At 45.9% G+C, this 27321-nt stretch overlaps 1 protein-coding gene across 1 annotated transcript in view; it reads left to right on the top strand.

Annotated features, from left to right (window-relative positions):
- LOC120846088 overlaps positions 1-23465 on the top strand; it is a 127579-nt gene extending 104114 nt beyond the window's left edge. Inside the window, exon 5 of the mRNA XM_040217760.1 lies at positions 23367-23465. Coding sequence (XP_040073694.1) covers positions 23367-23465 — 99 coding nt within the window. The remainder of the gene's footprint in view (positions 1-23366) is intronic.
- Positions 23466-27321: the final 3856 nt, after the last annotated feature.

Here is a 27321-nt window from a genome sequence, read left to right as displayed (position 1 = left end):
TGGATCGTGGCAATCCGAGGCATTTTATCCTGCGGAAGGATAATGTTGTGTGATTCTCATATTGTGATCAGATAAAGATTATAAGCTATCACCAAGTAAAATAGTAGGTTAAATACCTCGCGAAAAAAACTGTGATAAATAAGATGTCCCTGCATTCAAAAGGAGCAGTCCTTGGGGCATCAAATTGGGCACTTTACACTGAGGCTTTTCTTGATGTATCCATTTAGTAATGTTTCTTCTAACCAGATCTCACTGTCCGTGCTACGTATATGTAACAGGTTTCTCCTGTTGACGACTTACACAGCCGCCACGCGTGCCAAGACAGATTGCAAGGAAAGTCGTTCCCCGTCAGCCACACTTCTTATTTTTTGACGATACCGAACAAGCTAATTTTCGTCCAGATACAAAAGATGCACCTAGTTTCTCAAATAGAACACTCACCATTCTCCTGGCCTTCTGAATTGCGTTTACTGTATTTTCCGGGCTATAGTCCGCGGACCATACATGTTTAAAAGTTGAAATTTCTGGCTGTGCGGACTATCTACGCGTGCGGACTATAGAGGAATTATGGTTTTCAATATCGTTGATTATAACGAGACGGGACGGATTTTGTGAATAAAAGAGTATGTTATTGATAATTTATGTATATTATAGGCTTTTTTATGAGCTAAGAAAACATACATATGTCAAGGTGTGCCGCGTATGAGAAGAATTTCGTGTCGACTAAGCACCAGGTGCGGACTATGCACTGGGTGCGGACTATGCAGCGGGTGCGGACTATCGAAGCAAAAACATTCATTTTTGACCCTAAATTTTTCTCTGCGGACTATACACCGGGTGCGGACTATAGTCCGGAAAATACGGTATTGAAAGTTCTCTCAGGTTGTTCAGAGCGGCCTGGTGCTTCGAGGGACCGCCAACTCCATCGCATGTATTTTCCCATGTCCAGATGCAGAAAATAACCACTCGGCCCGAGTGCAATCATTCTGTGCAAACGGATGAAGCTGGTAGCGATTCTTAAAGTGACTGGCGGCCTAGTCACTTACGTACGTCACGTGCGAGTATACCGCAACGTTGTCTTCAACCCACTCGTTCACTTTTTCTAGAGCCAAGCACGTGAGTGCGACGTGACGGGTCTTCACTGATGATAGCAACGCTGTTTGTAGATTTTTTTTTCGTCACTACACATGTAAATATCGTCACTTTTTTTGTTCTTCAGTGGTATGCTTTAACTTTGTCAGGAAGCGTGATGGTCCAGTTTTCAGCAAAGTCAAAATGAAAGACAATACTCCCGCGTTGCATGCAGCTGCTTTTCATCGTAGGTCGCTTTACCCTGCGTTTGTTGGATATGGTTGTGAAATATCCAACTTTCAACCGTTACTTGAACGACGTTTAAAAAAATCTCGGGAACCAGTATTTTTTCCCAAGGTCACCGGATTTCCATGTTGTAAGCACAATTTCTTTATCCTCTGGGATATGAAGTTCTTCGAGTGTAAGAGACAGGTCGCACAGAAATGCAGAGTTCAGTTCACCAGTGTTGAATGTTGAGCCTGAAACATTCTCTACAGCTGAAATACAAAGGTAATAACTGGCGCAGCGGACACAAACGCACATTTCCTGGTGTGGAATACATTTGACCCATCCAGGGCACAAGGAATAAAATTTCGTTAGCCCAACGACGGGATCGGGATGCTTGTCTTTGTATGCACGAAAGGCCTCTCAGATTGAGCGTGTCAGGAAGCGCTTTGGCACGAACGCTTCCTCCCCTTCGAGCATGACAGAGATCACGTCCTTTTGGTTGGGACTTTGGCGCGAAAATTTTGGCTTGTCTTTTGTGAAGCACTCTGGGGCAGCAGACAGGTTCTCAGGGCTCACCTTGCACCTCGTGTAAGGATCCGGCTCATACCATGCGCCATGCTTTTCCTTACCTAAAGCGTAAACGCTGTCACCATGTTAACCTTTTCTAGGATTACATTGCGACAGTGTTTACTTTCTATTGTACTTAGGCGGGGGTCGAGTATTTGGGGCTTCTGCTCTTTGTCGGTGTGCCTCTTTGTGCCTGAAATTATCGCCCGTGAAGCCAGCAAGTGAGATGGCGACAGGCACGACGGCTCAGTAAACAGGCATCGGTGGCCATATTTTGCTGGTTGAAGCGAACCGCCTCATTCTTGACAGCCAGCGGGGAAATGCGAAAAAAATAGTATCGGCCGTTTTGCCAAAACTGGCGATGAGTTTTGCTGCTACTTCCGTCAAGTACTGCGCCATAATCGTGGTCTTCGCGAAGAAATGATTGTTGCTAGCCACGGAACAGTATCACGCAGAAGGGGAATGCTTTAACATGGTCTATTCTAGACATAAGTCAAGGATATATATAAGAAATAGAGAGATGGAGGTAGACGGTAAGGGAGAGGAGCATATAGTGGCGTAGGAAAATAAAGTAAACATAGTTCCCTGTGGCCGATGGCTGCAGGGTATTTCCTCGGATCACTAGCTCATATTATATACTTCTTTGCACCCAATAGTTTCCCCTCAATTTCAGTGTATGAACGATTTGTATAGTTACCAATAACCTTATCTGAATAAAAACATATAAGAGATGTGTGTCAGTTTCATGAAACTGGTACTTGGAGTCACTTCTTGTATAGGGCACTCCTAAGTGTTGGCTTTGAAAAAGGACCCTACTTTGTGGAGTTGTTCCTTTTTCTCAATGAAATAATGCAACATGTCTTAATAGAAATGAATGCCGAAAAAAAGTATAACAGGGTACCCAAATTTAAAAAAAAATATCCAAGGTGGAGTTTTTTTAGTTGCATCGGAATTTTTCGTTGTTTGATTTTTTCCATGCCGTATATCTCGACTATGGAATCAGTCAAATACATGATTTTTTTATATATAATACCCATATATAACTAGAATACTATCTGCAAGTTATATAATAATGATTAAATTGTTTCGTGAGATACAGGCCTCCAAAATATGCCATTTGTGGTTCGAGCAGGCATGTTCGGCAATGTTTAGAAAAATAAATACAGTTTTAATAAAAATTATTACTTTAAATTATAAGCAAGCTGGACCCATAGTTTGCGTCTAAATATTATTAAAATTCTCCTAAATTTATCAGTTAAGTTATTCACTTTCAAACTTGCCCCCCCCCCCCCCCCCCCCCTGTTATTGCGCGTTAATGCCCCTGTCCACTTCTTCATGCATTACGATTTTTCCCGTCCCCAAATATTTTTTTCTGGTCAAGACTAAGTTTGGATTAGTTTATACCAGACAATAGACGGTAGCATCTAAAAACATCAATTGATTTAAAAATGCCGACCAGCCACCCTTTGGTCGATTTTATCTGAAATCACCCTCTAATAATTGTATTTCGGATGTTTAATTGAAGTCTTCGAAAAATCTCTAAAAAAAGTGTGGTTGAGAAAAGAAAGTGACTCTTTCAGGGAACTAAATCTGAGCCATGACGGACATCAAAAGTTACATACAAACACTAATTAGATAAGCTATTAACTAAATTTTAATAATTAACTCTTATTGTGGAAAATAAAAGTTGTGTTTGAATTGGAAACTTGCTAATTATCATGGAAAACTAATTCAGTAAACTAGGAAATTAATCTAAATTTTTGAATGATATTCGGCAGTGGCAAGGTTTTGCAGTGTTCCGAAAATACTCAATTTGGACGCATTTCTAGGTTGCGGTTTCTAATTGGAGCGCCTCTTTGAGGCCTCAGTAACACTCTCCGGCTGCCAAGACGCGTATCATACGTGCGCCATTTTTCCCTAAAAAAATGGGGTGTCTTCTTACACCCTTTGTCCCATATAATTCACCCCAAAGCTTCAGTTCTACGTGCAGCGCACTGACGTAAATCTGACGGTACTAACTTTCACGAGAGGCTTGAGAGCCGTGTGGTACAACCTCTTAAATAGTTATTGCACGTCTTACTGACTAAAAAAGAAATAATCGGGGTTTGCTTGGCCTTACTGCAAAACCTGAGTGGTTTCTTTCTGTTGTCTGTGATACGGACTTTAGCTGTTTAAAAAGTTATATCGCACCGTTATCAAGCCCCTAGTAAAAGTTGGGGCCGTCTTTTCGACTATAGTGCGCTGTACGTCGAACTAAAGTTTTGGGGTGAATTACATGGGACAAAAGCATGCAAGGCGGCACCCTTTTTTTTAGAGTGCTCAGACACCGGGGAGTGGGACCACGTGTGCAAAGATGCTCTCCAATAAGAATCCAAAACCTGGAAAATCGTCTAAAATGAGCGTTTTCTTCGGAACATCGAAAAATGCTGTCATTGATTTTTATATTTAAAAAAAAATGAGATGAATAATTAGCTTTTGATGATGCATGGCACGTAATTCATCGAATTGTTTTTCATTGACAAAAAATAATTGTAAATTTTGGTTAATTATTATGCTAATTAGCGCGCTTTTTAGAATAGTTGACGTCCATCGTGGCTGGCAATTCTTTCCGGGATTTTCTTCATTTTCTTACCTAAACTATCCTAGTAATTGAAAAAAAAAATATTTGAAAGCCTTCGCTTAAAAATGAAATGTATCATACCATAATTCCTATATCTATACGTCTATACATCTCAAGACACAACTAAAAAAAAAAGCCTCTATGCATGCGATGTCTAATCGCCCCTTCATGATTGAATTGAATGTATATCTAGGTGCATCTCGGATCAACTTTGTTTCATTAAAACGTACGTGCTTCAAACGCCAAAAAACGTCGTTTACTCCTTCAACAACTAAATCTCGTAAGAAGTAACACGCGCACTGCATAAATACTAGGCATAAGCTTCCTCTTTTTTGTTGGTGCGACAAAGATAATAGGCCGGCCATCGAGAGCCTCAATCGTGATACTGGCTGCGATCATATAGCAGTACCAGGGTTCACTTAAGAAAAGAAGATTATTAGTATTTTTTAACATTGTAGCGAAGCTGATGTCGTGGAAAAGAAGACAACGAAGAGAAGAACACGGAGTGCTCGCGAGAGTTGGAAGCCTACGAGCAAAGCAAGCGGACGTCCATTAAGTGAACAGCTTGTAAGTGGTAATCGTTACAATTGGTGTCAGAAGTGGAGCTCCGTTCCGGCCGACGTTTTCCCGGAAACAGGGAATCCACTTCCCAAGGTGAACACACCGCAAGTGTCAGCGCCGGAAATCTGGCCGCCTCGGACCCACCAGCTTCCCAACTCGTAGCCCTTATAACCAACCACCTCCAGCATGCCGAAGCCATCCTACGCACGGCGGAAGAGTCAGCTTCTGCAAAGCGCAACCTCTTCCTTTCGGGAATTGACAGAATCTCTCACCCAACGCCTCCAGCGTCTAGAGGACCGATTGCCTCACCCCATGGAGCCCGTGTCGTTGACGCTCCAGCCCAAACCCCCTTGGGGCAGCAGAGCCTGCGACTAAAACCATCCACATACAACGGTACCCCTCCTTGGCCCTCCTACATATCGCAATTCAACCTCATCGCTGACGCGAACCATTGGTCAGAGGCCCAAAAGGCTCAAGCCTTGGCCGCCCATCTCGCCGGACCAGCGTTGACCCTATTGCATCATTTGGCACCTGAAAATCGTCAATCCTACCAGGCTTTGGTCGCGGCATTGGACGAGCGCTTTGGGGAAGGGCCGCTTCGGTTCCTTCATCATGCACAACTTCGCAACCGTCGTCACTCTGCGCTGGAGACCATCTCCGACCTCGCGGATGACATTGAACGCCTCGCACGTCTTGCGTTCCTAGGCTGCCCAGAGGACACGGTGGAGGCTGTCGCTACCATGGCATTTATCGACGCCATCTCGTCTGTTGAGGTACAGGATGCGGTTGGCCTCGCACGCCCTAAGACTCTGCGGGTAGCACACACTTGTGCCTTGGAGGTACAGGCTGCCCGACAGGCATCTCGATCCACGCGTGTAGAGTCCTTCATGCAACCGCAAACTCCAGCTATAAAGACGCCAACACCTCCAGCTCCAATTTGCTGGAATTGCCACCAGCAAGGTCACACGCGGTCGCAGTGCCGAAACCATGACCTTGGCTCTGGTAGCCGGACCTCAACGACAATGGCTCCAAGAAGAATTACGTCAACTCGCGTCTTGGCCTCATCTTTGACTTCCACCTACCTCCAAGGCGTCGTAGACGGGGTACCAGTGCGTGCACTTGTCGATACCGGCGCAACTACCTCTGTAATCCGGCCAGAAGTTCTGGTGAAAGCAAACCGAGTTGTCCCAGCAAACCCCGGTGGCTATGCTCTACAGACCGCAACAGGGGAGACGGTAGCTGTACTCGGCTACACTACCGTGCCTTTCACCGTGGGAAGCCTTCAAGCTGCTTTGCCCGTTGTCGTCGCGGCTGTCGAGGAGCAGTGCATTCTTGGTGTTGATTTTCTCAAAGCACACAAATGCGTGCTTGACTTCAACGCCGGATTGCTGCACTTGGGAACTGACTTGTTTCCCCTGGGTGCTGCCACAGTGACGGTTCTTTGCGACAGTGGACTCCCAATAAATGCCGAGTTCCCGTGTCTGTGTCCCCACGTATTACCAACCAAGCTGGACCCACACGTGTTACCTCTCTACGAGGGCGCGACTGTTGGCCTCGATAAAACCTGCGCGGGTAAGCTTCATCAGCTACTTAAAAGATTTACAAAGCTTTTCAGCACGGGAGACAGTGATATGGGCTTGTCATCAGCAGCAACACACCACATCGTGACGGGACAGGCTACCCCTGTACGACAGTCTCCTCGACGAGTTCTCCTTGCACTGCAGGCATCTGTTAACGACATGATAAAGACCATGCTACAGCAGGGCGTGATTGAACCCGCGTGTTCCCCTTGGTCTTCACCAGTCACACTGGTGAAGAAAAAGGACGGGTCAGCACGTTTTTGCGTGGATTATCGACGACTTAATGATGTCACCAAAAAGGACTCCTTTCCTTTGCCTCGAACTGACGATATCTTGGACGCTCTCGCAGGCAGCGAGTGGTTTTCTACGCTTGACCTTAAGAGTGGATATTGGCAGGTTCCCGCACACCCGGATGACCGAGCAAAGACTGCCTTCACTACATGTCGTGGCTCATTTCAATTCCGAGTGATGCCATTCGGGCTCTGCAACGCCCCGGCTACATTCCAGAGACTAATGGAATCTGTGCTGCATGGTCTCATAGGCACAGTTTGTCTTGTATAGCTCGACGACATTGTGGTATTGGGCAAGACATTTTCCGATCACCTGGCGAATCTCGAGCTTGTGCTTGCACGACTTCAAAAGGCAAACCTAAAGCTTACTCCAAAGAAATGTTCGCTGTGCACAAAGCAGGTTGAGTACCTCGGGCACATCATTTCGACGGACGGAGTTTCCACAGATCCTCGGAAACTCTCTGCCATTGCCGAGTGGCCAACCCCAAGATCCACCGCTGACGTTCAAAGCTTCATTGGGCTGGCATCCTACTACCGAAGATTCGTCCCTAGTTTCGCCCACATCACCAAGCCCTTGTATATCCTGACAGAAAAGAAAGCTCCGTTTGTGTGGTCCCCAGAATGCCAACTGGCCTTCGAGACACTCAAAACGGCCCTCACATCTCCACCAACTCTTGCCTTCCCAAAAGACACAACACCATTCATCCTTGACACTGACGCTAGCGCCTCGGCAGCCGGTGCTGTACTATCGCAAGAACAAGATGGACATGAGCGAGTCATTGCGTATTATAGTAAGGTTTTTACGAAGCCAGAACGCAACTACTGCACCACCCGACGCGAACTTTTGGCCATCATCAAGGCCATAACCCATTTCCATCATTATCTTCTGGGACGGAAATTCATTACCCGAACCGACCATGCATCATTGACTTGATGTTGAGTTTTAAAACCCCTGATGGACAGGTCGCCCGATGGCTGGAACGCCTTCACCAATACAACTTCGACATACAGCATCGCCCCGGCTCACTCCACACCAATGCCGACGGCCTTTCGCGTCGACCATGCGGTGAGAAGTCGTGCAAGCAGTGCACAAGCATTGAAAAACGCAGCTGCATCTCACTCAAAACAATTCCTTGTGGCAACGAAATGTGGACACCGGAAAGTCTTCGGGCAGCTCAACTTGACGATGCAGACATCGGCCTGCTTATACAATGGAAAACGAAGAATAGACGACCTCAAGGCAAGGAGGTATCCAGCTTATCTTCTACCCTTAAGGGCTACTTGGTGCAATGGGACTCTTTGTACCTTCAAGACAACGTTCTCTATCGACGCTGGGAGTCCGCTGCGGGTGGCTCTGTTGTCTGGCAACTGGTTCTGCCACGCACACTCTGCTCCCACGCATTTCAACAACTGCACAGCAGTCCAGAAGGAGGACACTTCGGCGTGAATCGCACGATAAAGAAGATTCGCCAACGTTTCTACTGGCTGCAGTGCCACAGTGACGTGAAGCAGTGGTGTCGACAGTGCGACATGTGCGCCTCCCGTAAAGGACCTCACGCCAAACAGCGAGCACCGCTTCAAGAGCATGTGACGGGGGCGCCTTTTGAGCGCGTTGTCATTGACGTGCTAGGCCCACTTCCCCGATCTAAATCTGGTAACCGGTTTTTGCTAGTCATTGTTGACTACTTTACAAAGTGGCCGGAGGTTATTCCAATTCCAAACCAGACCGCCCCTGAAATTGCTGACGCCCTGGTGAGGAATTGGATCACCAGGTACGGGGCGCCCCTGAGCATTCACTCGGATCAAGGCAGGAGCTTTGAATCTCACGTATTTCAAGAAGTTTGCAAGATATTCAACATCGCCAAAACGAGGAACACACCTTTCCAGCCGCAGTCAAACGGCTTGGTAGAAAGAATGAACCGAACCATCTTACAACATCTGTCGATATTTGTAAATGATCGTCAAGATGACTGGGACAGCATCGTGCACCTATTTTTGTACGCATATCGTACAGCAGCTCACGAGGTCACCGGTTACACGCCAGCGATGATGCTGCTCGGCCATGACCTTCGTATGCCCTGTGAACTAACCATCCCACGAGCATCAGAACCGGCCACAGACCCTGTGTCTTTCGTGAGCAAACTGAGAACAAATCTCGAGCGAATGCACGCATTTGCTCGACAACGGCTGTCAAGCGACCTCGCTCGCATGAAGAGCCAGTATGACGCACACGTCACATCACGCCCTTTTTTACCAGGCGACAGGGTATGGTTGTATAACCCGGTTCGGAAACGAGGACTGTCCCCAAAGCTGCAGCGTCGCTGGCAAGGACCTTTTACAATCGTGAAACGGCTCAGTGACGTGGTCTATCGCATACGTCAAAACGATCGATCCCGGGCTCTCGTGGTTCACCGTGATCGACTGTCGTTTTATGAAGGACTTCGTTAAACTTGGATAAAATTCCAGAAGACGGGAGGGGGATAATGTAGCGAAGCTGATGTCGTGGAAAAGAAGACAACGAAAGAGAAGAACACGGAGTGCTCGCGAGAGTTGGAAGCCTACAATATAAGCAAAGCAAGCGGACGTCCATTAAATGAACAGCTTGTAAGCGGTAATCGTTACAATATTAATATTCCTAAAATTAATATTATTATTATTAATAATATTATTAACATACTGAAAATACACCTTTGAGCCCATCAACCCTTTAGACGCCACAATAGCCATGAACCGTAGACAGAAATGCAGTTTAAAATGTCATTTTTAATTTATTTTACCACATTGAGTTTTATATGCATGTTGTAACTCAAGACGACGAAAATAGCCACCGTTTGTTCAAAAACGGGCGCAAGCAGCTGTACTCGAAGGCAAAAAGTTAAAACAGGGAAAACCGAGTTTTTCGTCACAAAAATATACTTTAAACCAATTAATGCCGCTGGAAAGATATTTGATATATCATATACTTTGCTCAAAATTGAGGAAGTGCATCACACGTACACACCCACACACACACACCGTCGGTAAGCGCGTTTAGCGAAAACAAAGAACGTGCAACAAACATTTGTCGCCGTTAAGAACTCTTGCACAGTCATGGTGTCGTCCCTTATGCTTTCGCGGCGGCGTCTCCGGCGTTTCTTCGCTCGCTCGAAGCTTCTGAAGCCGGACGGACGTAGACGCGCAAGAAACAAGGCCTTCGGTCAACGTATGAGTTCCCACAGTACCATGACCTCGTTGGGCATGCACTACATGCAGTGGTACGCTGACGCAGACTGTCAGGTTTACAGCAAGTGAGCTGACACCCGTTATCTGCTCCTAGAAAGCGCTGAACACGATGATGCTCTCCTGGTGCTTACATTTTGGTTCCCCTCCCTATTTAAACAAACCAGCAAGGATATCAAGCTGGGCAAGCTGGTTTAGCTGGTTTTTAAGCTGGTTCGCGCTGGCACTGCAGCTGGACAAGCTGGTTCAAGCTGGTACTGAAGCTGGTTCAAGCTTGTCAAGCTGGCTGAAGCTGGTTCGAGCTGGCACTGAAGATGGGCAAGCTGGTACTTGAGCTGGTTCAAGCTTGTCATGCTGGTTCGAGCTGGTTCTGAATCTGGCCGAAGCTGGTTCAAGCTGGTCTTGCTGGGAGCGCGCACGCCAAGGTCGGCGAGAGCTTGTCGAACTGGCATTGCCGGGAGCGCGCGCGCCAAGGTCGGCTGGGGTGGGGACGATGCCACGTCCTGTTCTTTGTCCTCTCGTTTTTGGTACACGACCGGGCGCTTCAGGCACGCTGCGAGCTTCCTTTCTGTGCGAGAAAAAGAGAGAGTGAGTGGTTGGAACGGAGAATTTGAGACACATTTGGCTATCTTGGGCAGAGTTTCGAAGGGACGGCTCTGTGTGCGTTGTTTGGCGACTACTTGAACGGCGGTGCAAGCGAAGCGGGATTTAAGGAGACAGCGAGCGGCAGTCCGTTCAGCGCGGAAAGAAGTCGGATGCCCCGACTGAGGCATCGTTTCGTGTCTTCGAACATCTGTGTGCTCGTGAATGACGATGGTGCCGAGGAGTATTGCCAATGCCATCCAAGGCACACGGATTTCCTCGCCTCTGCCGACTACGCAAGAGGACGCCTCGCCCCCATTACGGGCGGGACCCAGGTTCGCTTCTCTCATCCGTGTAGTATTTTTTATTATTATTGCCTGTTTTTGGCGTGTGTCTAGTATTTTTCGTGTTGGGAGATAAGCAGTCTAGTTTTAATAGCGTTGTTTGTTTTTCACCGAGAACAACTATCTGTGCGCGTTTAGTACTGCGTCAGCGCAGTGGATCTGATCTCATGTGTGCAGGCCGCGAATACGAAAATAATAAATTAGATGCCGAGCTGCCTTTTCTGAAGAGTTTGGCTTGTTTATCCTGTGTATTCATTTAAATTGCTTGAAATGCTGGGGAAGTACACCAGCCAACCCATCATGGGCAGTTCACCCAGTATGACCCAGCATTTGCCCAGCATTCACCCAGTACGACCCAGCATCCAATCAGCTCGACCATCACCGCAAGCTGGGCATGCTGGAGCAATAACCCACCATGAACCTGGGATGCAGGTACCAGCATGAAGCTGGGATGCTGGGACCAGCTTGTGCTGGGACCAACATGGCAAGCTGGGCATGCTGGAGCAATAACCCAGCATGAAGCTGGGATGCTGGGACCAGCTTGTGCTGGTTCTTTCAATAGGGAAGGGAAACCAAAAAAGAAGCAGTGTGACCGCACGGGTCAAAACAAACCAAGGAGAGAGCCCTCAAAGCTATTCTCACCTCCCTGGGGGAAACTGGTCTGCTCCATGCATTCACTGTGGTAACAATAAGCAAACCCCCCACGAGGCGAAACGAATGGCAGTCTCGGCCTTCCAGCCGGCTTCCTCGCACCCCTTCCCCGACGATCGCTGGAGAAAGGCCTGGGTGGCCCTACACGATGTCCCTTGCGACGGGGGGAGGGAAGCACGACCCTCCTCCGCACCGTCAAGTTTGGATGCGAACCCGAAAGATGGCGCGCAAGTTATCCGGGGGCTGCAGGCGCGTACTAATCTCGCCTCACAATGAGACTGAGAGTATATGCATCGCGATTACTGCGTTCGCCCATAGAGTAATATAGTAAACGTAAAGAGAGGGCACAGCAGCCGATTCGCGGCCCAGATAGTGCGTTTCATACCCTCCGCTACGTGGCGCTTTTCTGCAATTTGGTTAAAATTAATTAAAACTCTTTCTGTGAAAAGTATTTATTTTTTAATTGGCAATGCTTTAAAATTGTTTAAAGTACTTACAACGGCTAAATAGTTTAAATCAAATACATCACAAAAAGCACGTGATGTATGGCGCCTGCCATGGCCTGCCTGCCTGCACGCCGTCGCTTCTGCATCTTTCTGCATGGCCTTTGCTCGTCCCTACGTCGTTCATCTGTGCCGTGCGTGCCGTCCATCTGTGCTTTCTGCTGCATCATGTTCGGTCGACTTTGCATCAATCAAGGTGACGCATGACCGCCCGCGTGCTCGCATGCTCGGCGTGAATTCGTGCAGCCGATCGGTTCGAGCTTCTCGCGCTGTTGTTTCTGCCGGGCTGTCTGGCTGCACTTGAACCTGTGTGCATGATGATTTCCGATGAGATTGTTTAAAAAAAAAAAAATTTAACTTACGACCCAGCACACGACATTGTCCATGGGTTTACAGATGACGGTGTTGAACGAACCTCTTATATTGCAGATAGAGCCTTGGTTGTTGTGCTGTCTGAAATTTCCAGGAGGTGCGTTTAGCCCCTTGCATACACTGTTGTGCACACTCCAACAACGTCTTCTGTTTAACGCAGTCTCCTCATGGTCTCCTCATTTCTCTCATTCTGGAGCTTAAAGGGGCGGTGCAACGATATTCAATGGGAATGGTCTTCACTTTACACAAGCTTACTGGCCCTAGTGGGCCAGTAAGCTTGTGTAAATCCTTGGGCTTGCTTTCGCAAGCTTGTGTAAGCTTGCGAATATCCTTGGGCCAGTAAGCCCAAGGATATTCGCACGCAACGCCACTGGCCAAGAAACTCCTTTGTTGCGCTGTAAGTTCGAGGACAAAACCGAGTGTTTTCATTCAATCTCTTCTTCGAAAAACCTGATGACGTAGCTGGGCGGTAGCAGTACCGCCCAGTGACGATATTTGAATACGGCTCATAGATTGGACCCGAGCATGGCGTGGACACTCGATTTGGGCTCGTGATAATCGATAGCTCGAGAAACATTCGGGTAGTGTCCTGTGTCCAATCGCTGCAATGACGACAACAGCCGAACCATAACAATGTCTTGAACTCAGCGCGTGTCCTGTGCCTTGCCAACCCCAGCGCATGGCTATGATCAACATTGGCGGCATATAATCGGCTCCAGATCACGGGGCCGCTTGTTATGGCTTCGAGTTGAGGGGTGAACTCTGCTCGTTTTTCTTTATTTTTTTCTGCGACCCCGATTGCGTGTGGTGAAAACGAACGGCTATTTCACTGATCATTAACGTCAGGGATTCGTTCTAAGCGGTATTTGCGCAAAATAAAAATATCAGTGCATCGCCCCTTTAAGACTGTTGGCTTTACAGTAAAGGCTGTGGTCTGTGGTTAGGGGGCTTCAAACATCAGCTTGGTGTGTGTGGTGATAAGCCATTTCTTGAAGTTGACAACGAACACGTTTACTTTGTCTTTGATGTTCCACACCTTCCCAAAACAACCAAGAGCAATCTCCAAGCCCACAAACTTTGCATTTGAAATGAGGTCATTGAGTGCTCTTCTATTGTTGAACTTAATAATTGTTCTATCCATGAAATTAGCTTGCAATTGGCTCCGAAACTTACTGAGAGAAACATTTTTTCAATAACCTTTCTGTAACATGGAAGAAAATTGTGCCCCACAGGTCTACTCTTTCTTGCAATCATATCCCTTGTTTATGCCAAGGAACTTCCTGAGGCAGCCATGGCTACAGCCTTTTTGTGTGATAGCTAAAAAGCTAAAAGCTAAATAGCTAAAAAGGATGTGCATACTTTTTGACTGTCTAAATAGCTAAAAAATTCAAAAAGACAGGGCAGAAGTTGTGTCATGCCAATCTGAAGGGAGAATCTGAAATACTTGATTTTTTCCACCAGTAACTCGGATGGATTTCAGCTTGGCAGTTCCAAAGTAGGAGGCAGCCATAAGCCATCATTGGATGGCAAGTTACTATAAAAAGTTTTCTCGTGCTCTGTGATGAGCTTTCAAGCAGCCATGACTTGAAGTTCTTACTTACACGACGCCTGCAGCAAGACACACTTGAGAACGTTTTTAGAGCTATATACGACAAATGCTGGGCTGCAACACAAACCCAAATGTGGATCAGTTCACCTCAGGACTAAAACACCTCTGGATAAAGAAACTGTTTGAACTGTCGGGCAATGAAAACGTAGAGGATGACAAGGCTGACCTCCTAAAGGAGTTGCAAATATCTTTGCACCATGGAAGTTTAATTTCAGATATTGTGGAATGTCTTCCAATTGATAACTTCCCGCCACTAGAGGATATTTCTGAGCTGGCATCAGACATCAGGTCTAACATAATTGATGACTTGTACACTTTTTTTATTACGTTTGGGGCTATTTGATCAAGCTTTTGCTTGAGCAGACAACTCATAGCTGTGGCTGTTCTCAGCTGCTATCGAATGAGTCTAATAACTTAACCAGGCCTCACCAGTACTGTCTTGTTCCTAAAGCATACCACGTGCCTGGAAAATTCTTCGGGAACTTAGTAGTACCATCACGGGCTGCCTTTCACTTTATTCAGCAACTAGAAAATCATTTTTTTCCCATAATAGAGAGTGTGACACATGTTCGAGGAGTCTGTGCCGCCTTGTATAACACACTTTGAGGTCTGGGTGGTTTTAGCCTCTGCCCAGAGGAGTACCACAAAGGGTTTTTAAAAGTTGTTTTGCAGAATACGCTTGTGTTGACATGTTTGATTTCTTAACCGGAATTTGGAAAAAGTTCGGTTGCACTTTTCAGTGGTTAATAAGAACGAGACAGGTTTCACTGTTAATAGTGTATTAACAGAGGCGGTTGCCAAGCCAAAAACAAAAAGTGCTTAAGTGGGCGGTGCAGCTTGCTCTTCAAATATTTGCTTCCCCTTTTTCCAGCGAATGCGTATCACGGCTCCCTAACAAAAATATTTGTCCACTTTCTACAAAATTTTGATAGAAAATAGTGTATAGAGGCTAAAAATATTTGAGAAAAAATGTATCCACTTTTGTATCCACTGTCCATAGTTTTTTAGCCGCTTTTTTCTGAAGCCATATTTCTTTTCTGAACAATTTCGGGGAATGTTTAGGGACGTTGAATCTTGTCAGATTTCGAATAGAGTTCTCATTGTTTGGTAATGGCTTGCCCGCAGTGACTTCGAAGCTATGCAAATTGGTGTTTTTTTTATATTTGCCGGAAATCGGGAATTTGTACTATCCGGCGTGTGCTTCGCACTGTTATTATACTCTTATGACTGGTAATGATAGCGATGTCTTATTTATTTTTGCACTTACTTTCCGTACCCGAGTCGGCGTGAAAGTGAATGTATCATACAGCATGTTCTCCGTGGAAAGGTTTTGTTAACTTGATTCCGCTAAGAATCTATTACGAAGTGTACGATATGCCGAAGTCGTTCATATTCATTTATTTTTGTGAGTATCGATCTCTTTCGTATAAAACATACAGAGCTTCTGAAGTAAATCATGTATACATGAATGTGGTCCAATAAAATGTGTTCGAACCACTTACTGTTGTTGACCCCAAAATGCTCCACCAGCCAGGAGTCAATGCGGCGATTGTGTAACTTCAATGCTTTATAATAGAAAAAGAGCAAGAAATATATATACTTATGCTTTGTGAAGTAAGTTGAAATATTGTTTGATACATTTTGCACGGACTCTACCGTAAAAAATAAAGCAAAAGTGCGTCAGTAATAAAAAAAAACAAAAAAAAAACAACAACAACAGCGGCTTCGGGAGTCAAGGAGCTCCCGAGAGCCGAGCGAGGCGGGGAGGAAAGAGAGAAAGAAGGGTACCGGAGAACCGGAGCAGAAACGCCCAAACCGAAACCGAAACTAACTTGACCGGAAACGGAATCAGATTACGCTTAATACCGCCCGCTAGGAGCGCTACCTGTCACTGGTCTATCTGGGCCGCTGGGGCCTATGGCAGTGTCCGCTCTTTACCTTGTGTATATTACTCTATGGTTCGCCTCCTAAAGGCGTTCGGCCGATGCCTCGTCAATGGACCTTTTCTGAGAAGCGTTCTGCACACGCGCGAGCTCCTGATGCCAAGCGGCGGAAGTCGCCACGAGAAATGGAGCAATTTCGGAAGGAGGCTGTGGATCAGCGAGTTAACACGTAATTATAGCACATATATAGTTATGTTACACAAAAGAAGAAAGTGCATGTAAAGAAAGCCACGGCATTTGGGTGGACGCCAGGAAGCCCCTCTTTAAAATACCGTTGGCCGCGTGACCAATCAAGAATTCCGTACGAAATAATTGCTTAGAATGCCGGCTGTACCTCTCATAGACGTAGTCGTCAGCAGTGCAACCTGTGCTTCGCCGGAATCACCAGTTGTTCACGCTTTCACCGCCTCTTGTACAGAATACCGTCAATCCCCCCTCCCGCGGCTGTGAACATGGTCACTCAACTTACGAAAATCCGCCAGATTGAGCGAAAGTTTCCTGTCTTGTGATTGGCCGTCCCTCAAAGGTCAAGGCGCCGGTGTCCCCCGTCTCCCGCCGGCGTTGGGGATGTAGAACACCGTCGTTCGGCTTATTTCGGCTCTGGCGGCCCGATTTCGGCACGAGACCGCTCTAAGAACCCTCTCCCCCGGCGGGAACGCCGCGCGGCTCTATGACAAGGACGGGGTAAAAAACGGCTGTGAGAACGAGGCCTTATGCTTCTGGTTGCCTCCTGCCACACCTGTACGCCGCAGTCACCATCGTTGCTCGCTGTTTGCTAGGTTATAGCGAGTTCGTTTCACGGCACTAGTGTCCACGCGTGCCCACTCATAGCGTGGAGCGGGTTTGTTTCGGCCGGTACTCCACGAGTGGTTGCAAGCTCCCAGTTCGTTTCAGCGGGGGCGCCCCACACGTGCATGTACTAGCTGCACCGAGAAAATCGAGCGTGCGCCAAAAAGCAATCCCGTCAGGCCTCCCTCCGGCGAGGAGCGGGAGCAGACGACGAGGGTTCGTCTTCTACGATGTGTCGATCGTACAGCGTAACCGAAAGGAAAAAAAAAATGAAAGCCGCTTACAACGCCCTGTAACGCCGAATTATAGCGCAGCTCTTGAGGAGGAGCATGGAAGGGTACTAAAAAGAAGGTATACCCTTCCTCCCTCCTCCTCACTTCGTCATCCTGCATGACCTCCCCTGAGGTTGGGGGGGGGGGGGGGGGGGTATCACCGGGGTCACGAGACCTCACGGTTACGCCGACGCCGACTCCGCTCAAGCCGAAAACGGGCGCCTAAGAGCAGCTTACTAAAAAGTAGATTTTCTAATAGGAATCGTTTCCCCAGGGCTACAGAATCAAACCCGAGCTTGAATTGTGAGCCTCTGCTATTTCATGAATGAGGTAAGTGACAAGCCGTGCTTTATTTTTAAGACTTCACTCTCTCTGTTACTGTACAAACGCTGAAATATACTAGCCTGTAAAGAAACGATCAGGAGAAACACACCAGCGGCCCCCCGAGATCTTTATTAACATCCATGTGCGGTGGACAATTTGAACATTTGTCGACAAAGCTACCCCAGCAGAAACCTCTGACTGCCCAATAAGCATCCGAGAAAGCTAAACATAGTGACTTTACCCGAGGCTTGGGCAACATCATCATGTTTAACATTAACCTCCGTCAGCTATCTTGCCCCGTCCTATTTTGTTTAAGAAAGTTCTCGTGCTCGACGCCCTCACCAAGGCTAAAATCTGACACACCTGTAACGGCAATCGAAATCAAAGGTCCCAACAACAATTTTGCTATATATTCCAACAGACTAGTTTTAAGTCGTATTTTTTAGTGGTTCACGCACGCTCAAACGGATCAAGCTTCTGCGCGCAGAGCCTCATCGGTTTTCTCCAGGGTAAACGGTTACACGAATCTAAAGATTGCAACCAGCTGCTTTGGAGTCAGCTGGTTGCGGAAATTTACACCGTCTTTAAATATTTTTACGACAGCCTAGTTGCTTGAAGTCATCGCATATATAAACTACAGGTTGCAGCAACCAACACTTATATAGAAACGTTTGCAGCGAATGCACTTTTGCATTCCCACCCATCACGTCGAACAGAAAGAGGCTAGTTTCGATTTGAAGTCGGTACTCTTTTTACAACATAGATGGCGACAGCATCAGTTTTCTGCATTCGGTGCATTTGCCAAGTTTTTTTAAGGCCAGTTCTCCGTGCGACACTCCGCGATTGCGATGCATTCTGGGAAAGAATTCGAACGGTTGCAGCGCGTGTTAAATGAACTCGCTATAGCCATGTTTTCACGGGTTCCCCCTGGTTCTCCCTACGAAGCTGATCACGAAGTATGAAAATCCTTACGTGCTTACCTTCGTACTCCTCGAGGGCTCGCGCGTCTCGTCGCGCACGTGCCGCGAAGTAGCTGGTAGCATAGTTCCCATCACCGATTAATAGCGCAGATTACTTTTTCCAGTTAGTTGAGCCTCCTAAATTACAAATAGCACTAAGACAAGGACAGACGAAGAAGTGGACAGGACAGGCGCTAAGTCACGACTGACGGTTTTATATGCAACGAGAAAGAAGAAGGTGAAGGAAGTGACTTGTGTTGAAAAAGACAAAATAATTATATTTCTTCCCCATTCCCTATTCCCCATTCTAAGAATGTAGTTTGTTAGACTAATAAGACTGACAGTAGACCAAAACGAAAATATTAAAAGTTGAACAAAGGTAATGAATTTTAACTATAAACGATGATATTTTTTGAAGGCATAGAAAATTACCTCTAGACCGTGAATGACGAAAATAAGAATGAACAACTAATAAGTGGTCGATTATAGACGCTTTACACACGCGCCAGATTGAGCCGCCATAGCCGCCCTTCTCTTGTCTTACCGAGATGCCGAGCCACTGAAGCGGGCGTTGACGGGTCTTCACAAGGGCCTATGCTGGGCACAAGAACACAGTAGCATCTTAAATGGCAATAACCTGTCCTGCTGCGGTAATGATGAAGTGAAGCGAACGGAATAAGAGGAAACAAAAACTGAAGGTCAGTTATGGCGGCGCCCATGAACAGCTGCTGTAAAGCGTCTATAGGTCGCCGATCAGTGCATCGTACAGCCTATAATACGTTTTACCACCAACAGGCACAACAGTCAATGCTATACCGACGCGAGAGCGAGGACCCACCCGGTGCTCCACCTCACGCGTCCTCGTGCAATCGTAATTTCGAAGATTGTCATGTATGACGGCTCAAGTACTGAACCTCTTTCCAAGTCAATGCCAAAGATGGTGTGGATACGCATTCCCTCCATTGGCTTGTATGGTCTTTGCTTCAAAAATTTCCCTGATCCTTTTCTCTTGGAAACGCCTGATGACTTTTGTGTCCGGTAGCAAAGGTGTGCTGGAACAATCTCGCACGTGCATTGCAGCGCCTGTCCTGTCCGCTTCATCGTCTGTCCTTGTCTTGGCGCTCGTTGTAATTTAATAGGTTTAATCAACTAGCCCGCCAGAATATTTTGATACGTTCATCCTCCGCCTGGTGACGTCGGTATGTGAAAAAGGTCCATTCTCTACACGGGGCGGTAGCCCTCGACCGCCTCCTTGCCGACAGGTGACCGAACACCAAGGCAGTGATAGAAGGACCTACAAACCTGTACCCACAAAAAGGCTTTTTTTTTTTCATCTACATTGCCTACACAAACAGAAACATCTTCTTAATCTCCGAAACTTGTAGTGACCGCCCGATTCAAAAGGGGCTAATAACCCTGTCAGATGGGCTAGTTTAGTGTCACTACAAGCGAGTGCACTTCGCCCTTAGTGTCATTTCTGTAGTGTGCTACACGGCTCCTTCCTGAGGAACACACTTGGCTTGGAGTGAGTTTGACGAACTCACTTCTCTCGATCGAGCGCGTGGAATCAGCAGGAGTGTTTCAACAGTAGAACATAACAACACAAAAACCAAAAGCGTTGCGTAAGCTTTATTTTATAAAGAAAAAAAATTCGTGAAAGAGACGACATGTAGAAGAGTGGGCATTGCAAAAAAAAAAAGGTAGTGGGGTGGACTTGGAGTTTAGGCTTACCTGAATCAAGATTAGCGCAGCGGTGAATTGATAAAAGACGACGACAAAGTCAGTCATTCATGGCTGTCTTGGTTAGCAGAGAATTATAGAGTCTACTTTTGTTTCAGCATGTAATTATTTAAGACGACACGATAATTATGATCTGATTAGGCAGTGTCAGGGCCTCCTCGTAGATTTCAGTGGAACGAAGCGGAACGCCAAAGTTGTATATGCTTCGTTCTTTATATTGGCTTGCGATGATCGATCAGAATCATCCAATTGGCGTAAAAATCGGTCATTAATGCAACGTTGTTTTAGAGCACAGCTCCTAGGCACCCCTTTCTGAATTAAGCGGCGTCGGCGTAACCGCGCGTTGCATTAAGGGTTGTTTCCCGAAATGACGTCACACGTGACGTCACGCGTGTCGTCACGTGTGACGTCACGAGGGTAAACTTTTCCCGCTAAATTTTGCGGTAAAAGTTTTTGCTCAGTTTGGCGGAAAATTTTTCCGCTAAATTTAGAGAAAAACTTTTACCCATTTGACATCACATTTAAAATTTCAGATGACGTGTCATGTGACGTCACACGTCAATTCAGCGGGAAAATTTCCCGGCTAAATTTAGCGGGAAATTTAGCTAATTTTTTATGCTAAGTGGGATGGGAATAGGAGAGGAGGATGGGAGGGTACGGAGGGGGAGCAGCTGTCATACCCGACCCCTTCGTACCCTTCCTCCCTCCTCTCAAGAGCTGCGCTCCAATTCGGCATTACAGAGAATTGTAAACGTCTAATTTTTTTAACCTGTATTTATTAAGGGGTATTGGTGGCCGAGTGGGCTAGCGCCCACCAGATCGTAGTACGTGGAGAGAAAGCTCGCGCTGGAGAACCCAGTGATCCTGAGCTCAATCCCCAGCCCTGCCCGAAGAACACACTTCCAATGAAGCGAGTTCGGTGAGCCTACTACGCTCGCTCCTGTAGACCGAGTTTGTAATCTCGATAGCAGTGTTCAAGGAGTGAAAATAATAGAAGAAATTAACGCTGCGTAAAATTAGTATTTTGATAGGAGTAATATTAGATGCGCACTCGTTTTCTGTTGGCAGGAAAGTAGTGCATTGTAGAAAAACAAGCGGCTAATCTAGTTTCCAGCCTTGGTTCTGCGCGACGGCCAGCGACGGCCAGGAGGCACCTGCGAGACTCCACCAGGAATCTGAAGGTGGCAGGAGACACGCGAAAGGCTTGTTTGAAATGGAACTCGCCCAAATGGGGCAAGGTGTCTTCGAACCACCTTTCGTTCCTCTGGAAAGTCCACCGTTCTCGACTGATCACGGGTAGATTGTCGGTCATGAGAGCGGCTAGGGCGAAGGCATTGGCCTGCAGCTGCTGATCGATGTCACTTGACATTCCTGCCTGTGCGTCGGCATCCAGGTCCAGCTGCCTCTCATCTGAAAGGCGTTGGGCTCTCCCGGAAAAAAGTGAACCAACCACGCGTTTCCACTGTCCAACATCGCGGATATCACCCTCCATCTCGTCCTCCACACACTCCATCATGTTTCGTTGTGGCGAGTGGCCGCCTTGCGAGCGGCCAAGTGGGCTCGCGCACACCAGCTCGGAGCACGCGGAGCGAAAGCTCGCGCTGCAGAACCCAGGAATCCTGGGTTCAATCCCTACTTCTGCTAGCTTCGATCTATACTCCTTTTCACCTTATGTTGTACCGCAGACAAGGCTAGAAGCGCGAGCTCAATGCGTTGGGAGCTACGGCGGCACGAGAGCTTGTGCCGCCGAGATGTGCCTTGAGCAAGGAGCTCGCCCTTGTAGCCTTTCCTGCGGTACATTATAAAGTGAAATATAGATGAGCATTGCACCGGCGTGCGGACGTGTATCACTAGCTTGTAATGGCTGATTGTAAGGATCAAGTTGGATTTAAATCTGGATTAAAGCTCGTGACTTAGCGCAACAATGTGTTGTAACGGGTTTCTAATAAGACGACGAAGTTATTTATGAGAAAATGCGTATGCACTGTAATATGTTGCGTGCCCATTACGTACCCATCGTCATTGCCATCATTTTGGAGTGACACTAAGTTTTTCCTTGTAGCACCAACACACTTGGAGTGTGTTTCGGCGGGTTGAAGTGCACTCGCTTGTAGTGACATAAACTAGCCCGTCTGACAGGGGTATAAGCGGCTTCCCGGACGCATATATCCTGAGGGGTCACCTGATCTCTTCCACAAGCTCGTTTTAAGGGTTTTGATGGGTGGTGTGGTTTCACCTACAGGAATGGGACAGTCCTCACAGGCCTCTCAGAATGCTATGGCGGGTCTCTTACACCCATTAAGAATTCTTAAAATGAACATCAGGCCCTAAAAAACTTCGACAGAAATTTCAAAAATAAAAAACATATTTGATATGTAGCTCAGAACATTTAAGAAATTATAGTGGTCCCCATAGACGGATTTTCAATCATAAATACTGTTAGTATTGCCGCTTGTGTTGATGATAAATGAAATGACGGTGGTAGATAGTGCCATTTTGGGAGTAATAAAAATTAATTTTGTTTGATATTCTTAGATCTTGCCGTGATTTTTATATTACTGTAAAATGTAAATGTTTAGTTGCGCCTGAATAAAAAGTAACCAAGTGAATCAAGCAAGCAAGCAAATAGAATGTTCCACGTGCCGTATTTATTCGAAAGTAGGATGACCTTTTTGTGAACAATGCCTGTGCCTGTATTTCTGTGCAACGCTCAAGAAGAGCCAATCACTGCTATTTATGGTAGAAGCATAGCTAAACACGAGGCACCGGTAATTTCGGATCACAAAAAAATCAGTTTTCTCCGGACCGTTTTTTTTTTTTATTCCGAACACTTTTTTTTTCCGTTTGACGGCTTTATTTTAAGTCTTAATGATTGGTCTTCGTTGGTCCTTCGGAGAGTAGGCACGAAGGTCAGTTCATAAGAAGGTCGAGCAAGTATCGGGCGAATTCGGTAGATTGCTTGTAGAACATGCCGAATTGCGAACGTTTTGCTGGAGTTTTCGACGTGCTATTTCCACCTGACCACTGTGATGCGACTAATATAATAAATTATTTTGCCAAATCTTGACAGCAACAAACCTCAATTTCTAGGTGTTTCTTCTTAAACTCTTTTATGATGGCACAATATTTTTACCTCTCACAGTACTGCGACGAAGAAAATGTTAAAAGGCTCGCACGTTGGGTTGAGGAATGGAAGCGTTATGCAAAAAACGCCAAGAAAAATCTTTGCCACAAAGCGTAACACAAGGCGCCTCATCCGCACGTCACGTGGCAAGTATCAAGGTACCAATAATATACAATCGTCTGCAACACGGATATGTTTCTTTATATTTTACGATGCAAAATAAAGAAGTGAAAATATTAGACTTTAAAGATCTATTATTTATGAGGTACAACTAGAAGTTGCATAAAACCCTGTCAGTATTTAGTATCTGTCTCTGTGATTTTTTTTTCCTGGAATCGAGAGATTGCCTGAGAGCTCATAAGCAGATCTGGGAGATACAGCTACCCGCTAAGGGTAGCTGTATCAGCTACCCTTACCGAAAAACAGCATATTTCCTATGGGAAACTTATTAACAATATTTCACCCGCATTTTATTTGTAAACTTAAATGGCCGATCCAGATTAAACTATTGATGTTTATTTACCGTAATCTTCGCGCACTCTTAGGATACATCTTAAATACTCCAAAGCGCCAGGTTAGGACACTGTGGATATACCTTTAGCTTACTTAATGCAGCTTATACATTTATCAAAACCATGCAATAAAAGTGCGTTTAAAGCAAAAGTGAATTGATGATGCGCGAAAATCTAAATTCAAAGTGATTGCAGCATATTAAGCAACCATAGAGATTAGAAGCCTATGCAAAACAACTCATGAATCATAAAAATTTGATCGTGCCGGCAGTTTGGTTTACAGCCTTCCAAATTTGAATTTTGTTCCTAATATGGTTTCTTTACCAATAAAGTTCTACTGAAGACAACCGTTCGAAAGTTTTAGATATGTACATTTAAACGATCCCCTGAACTGCCAAAAGTGTATGTCCCGATTCACACATGCGGTTCTACAAAATGCAGATAAAGGCAACATAAAACTCTTCGCTCAAGAACACCATTCTCAACTAGAAAATGTATACAAAGCGTCAGCTTCAAAAATATGCCATCATCATTATACTGGGTCTAAAAGCTCTGTCAAGAAAAAATATATAAAAAACAAAGAATAACCCATGATTCTGCTTGAACTTTGATAGGAGCTCATTGGTGTTCCACCAGGTACCACGATCCAATTGTCGTCCAGTAGCTTAAATTGCATGGTGATTTTGGAGCATTGAGCCTGAAAACAAATCGAAACACAGACAGCCCCCTGCATTTTTTAAACTCTGTGAGATGGCCACAAAAATGAGACTCAGAAACTGAAAAAAAAAAGAAAACAACAGAGCCGAGGCTTTAGCCATTACCCTTAGCGCCACCACAAACTAGGCGTCGTTTCTCTAACGTGCTCATTTTTTTAATATTGTTAAAATAGTCTCTTTTTTTATATTGCACACACACCTTTTCATTTTCTACTTCTACGCTATTAAAGGTAACGCAGAGCAAAAAAAAAATTTTTTTTCTAGCAATTAAACGCAAAAATAAAAAGACGAACATTGTGCATAAGCGCCGCCCGACCTTTAGGTTGGTCTAAGAGGTATCCAGGACGCCTCTGAACGGCGATTGCAAACAAACTAGAAACCTGGAAAAGAGGGAATATCCGATGGAAAGCTTTACATAGGTATAATGTACTCACCATGAACACAGTAATGCACTCACCTTGAACACAAGAAACTCTAAATGTGTAATCCGATATCGCTGGTATATTACGTAGTAGCAGGTAAAGTTATAATACACACTCAGCGTTGCGCGCACCAAAGTCAGCATAAACCTCCTTCGAATTGGAAGTCGGCACGAAAAATATATACTTCCTGCGGACACAGGCGAGGACTTTAGCTTTCCCAGCCACTGCGACGTCGCTGGAACGAGATTGACCAACTCGCCTAGCTCGGACCCTGCAGTCTGGCTGTCCAGCCGTTCCCGGACGCGAACCTTAAAGCGGCCCGGGCGGCCAAAGCCAAGCATCCCGCCGCTAGGTACGCAGCAGGAGACCGGCTCGCTATGGCTCCCGGGGGAGCGACAGCCCGGCAGCGGCAGGCCCTCATCCATCGCCTCCAAACAAACAGTGCCTTAATCCCAGTGATGATGCAGTACTTCATACCAAGCGCTGACCAGTGGAGAATGGGCCGATAGCAGCCACCTGCTCGGGTGCGCGGGTCACACTCACGGCCACGCGGAGCCAATGGCCGCTTTCGCCATGACTGACGTCTGCAAGTCCGGTCTCAGGGCGCCTCCGTCTTCCTCAGTGGTGTGCCGTTCCGCGCAGCTATGATCCGATTACGACGTCTTCGCAAGGTTTTGTAGTTGGATTATGCCGCGTCGAAGAGCAACGTAGACGTGCAGATGGCAGCGCCCTGAAGCCGGATTTGCAAACGTGTATAGGCCCGCCGTGCACAACAAGAGAACAGATAATGCGTCCGCATGAGACGGCGAAGACAAAAGAAAAGGCCTTCAAGGCGATACTCACCTTCCTCGAGAACGCTAAGGAGTAACCTGGGGATTCAAGGCGTTTGGCCTAAGTTGCCCATCCGACAATCGTCAGTGGTCATCTGCACCACGATTGGGCCAAGGGCAACTGGCCGCGCGAGCTGCGCTCCGCCGCTGATGAAGGGCTGTCGCAGCGTATCCGCGGAGATTTCGAAATCGCGGCGCAGATGAAAACAGTCATAAAATATCTCCTTGTTGTTAAACCGATGTGCTGTGTCATTCTCTGAGACGGGTAGCAAGGCAATTTTTATACAGGCGTCTAAACGTAAAATGCTGCACGTCTGGGAGGATGTCAGCGAAATGGGTTAGTTTGTTAAAAAGCGTGTTTTTTACATATTCAATTTTGCGTTTAAGAGTTTGCCCGCATTTTCGTTGCGTTCGTTTCCAAATTCGCTTAAGCATAACTTCTACGTGCGGAAGCCTTCACAACTACATGATGTCGTCCACAGACGACGCCATCAAAACGTGATTGATTGCGACGACTTGACCCTTAGTGAAAAGTAATACGTTTGAAATATACCACATTCGAATTTGAGTGTATTTGAAATACAGTTAATAATTGTAAGTACACGAAAAATAGACCGAAAATATAAACTTCTTTTTTTTTACTTAGTACTAAAATATACTTCTAAAGATCATTTTAAAATACCTTAGAATACATTTGAAGTTCCCTTCATGCGTTTTGAAATATGTAAATACTAAATTAATAGGAACGAAATACCTTTCACATATATTTCTTGAAATATTTATTTAATTCGTGCAAAATATACTCCAACCCTAAAAAAATGGAGCAATCAAAAATACGTTCAGAATACTCTTAAAATACCTGAAAATCGTAAATACTGTTGTGTTATACTCTAAGTACCTTTTGACTGCAATACTTTGGTAATTTGATTTAACCTACCAAAATATTGAAAAGCTCCCCTTCTAGAAGTTCACTTCAAGCAGATATGGAGTACACTGAAGCGCCTAAATACAACATTTGATTAGTTTGTCAACTGAATTGCGCAGCATCGCACTGATAAATCAGCCCAGTTTATGTTATTGTTTCCTTTTTTCTATCAAGAACACACCTGATCAGTTCCTTGCACACCAGTCACAAACGGGGTTCGGGAACTACAACCACAACATTTGCTGATGCTGGAAAGCTTCAGCAGGTGCTGTGAACAGGTACGTTTGGCGTGGTTTTGTTAGCACAATGTTAGTTCGCTGAACGTGTATACTCACCATTGTACGTGATGTGAATAGTGACTTTAATATAGTGACATTAACCACCATATTAAATAGTCTACTGGGTGATTTCAGATAAGATCGACCAAAGGGTGACTGGTCGACATTTTTAAATCAACTGATGTTTTTATATGACATTGTCTAGTGTCTGTTATAAACGAATCCACACTTAGTTTTGACCAGAAAAAAAATTTGGAGACAAGAAAAATCGTAAGGCAGGGAGAGGTGGA

Source organism: Ixodes scapularis, unplaced genomic scaffold (genome assembly GCF_016920785.2).
Source record: "Ixodes scapularis isolate PalLabHiFi unplaced genomic scaffold, ASM1692078v2 PGA_scaffold7__128_contigs__length_106722199, whole genome shotgun sequence".
NCBI classification, from domain to species: Eukaryota; Metazoa; Arthropoda; class Arachnida; order Ixodida; family Ixodidae; genus Ixodes; species Ixodes scapularis.
This window is presented reverse-complemented; position numbering and strand designations above follow the sequence as displayed.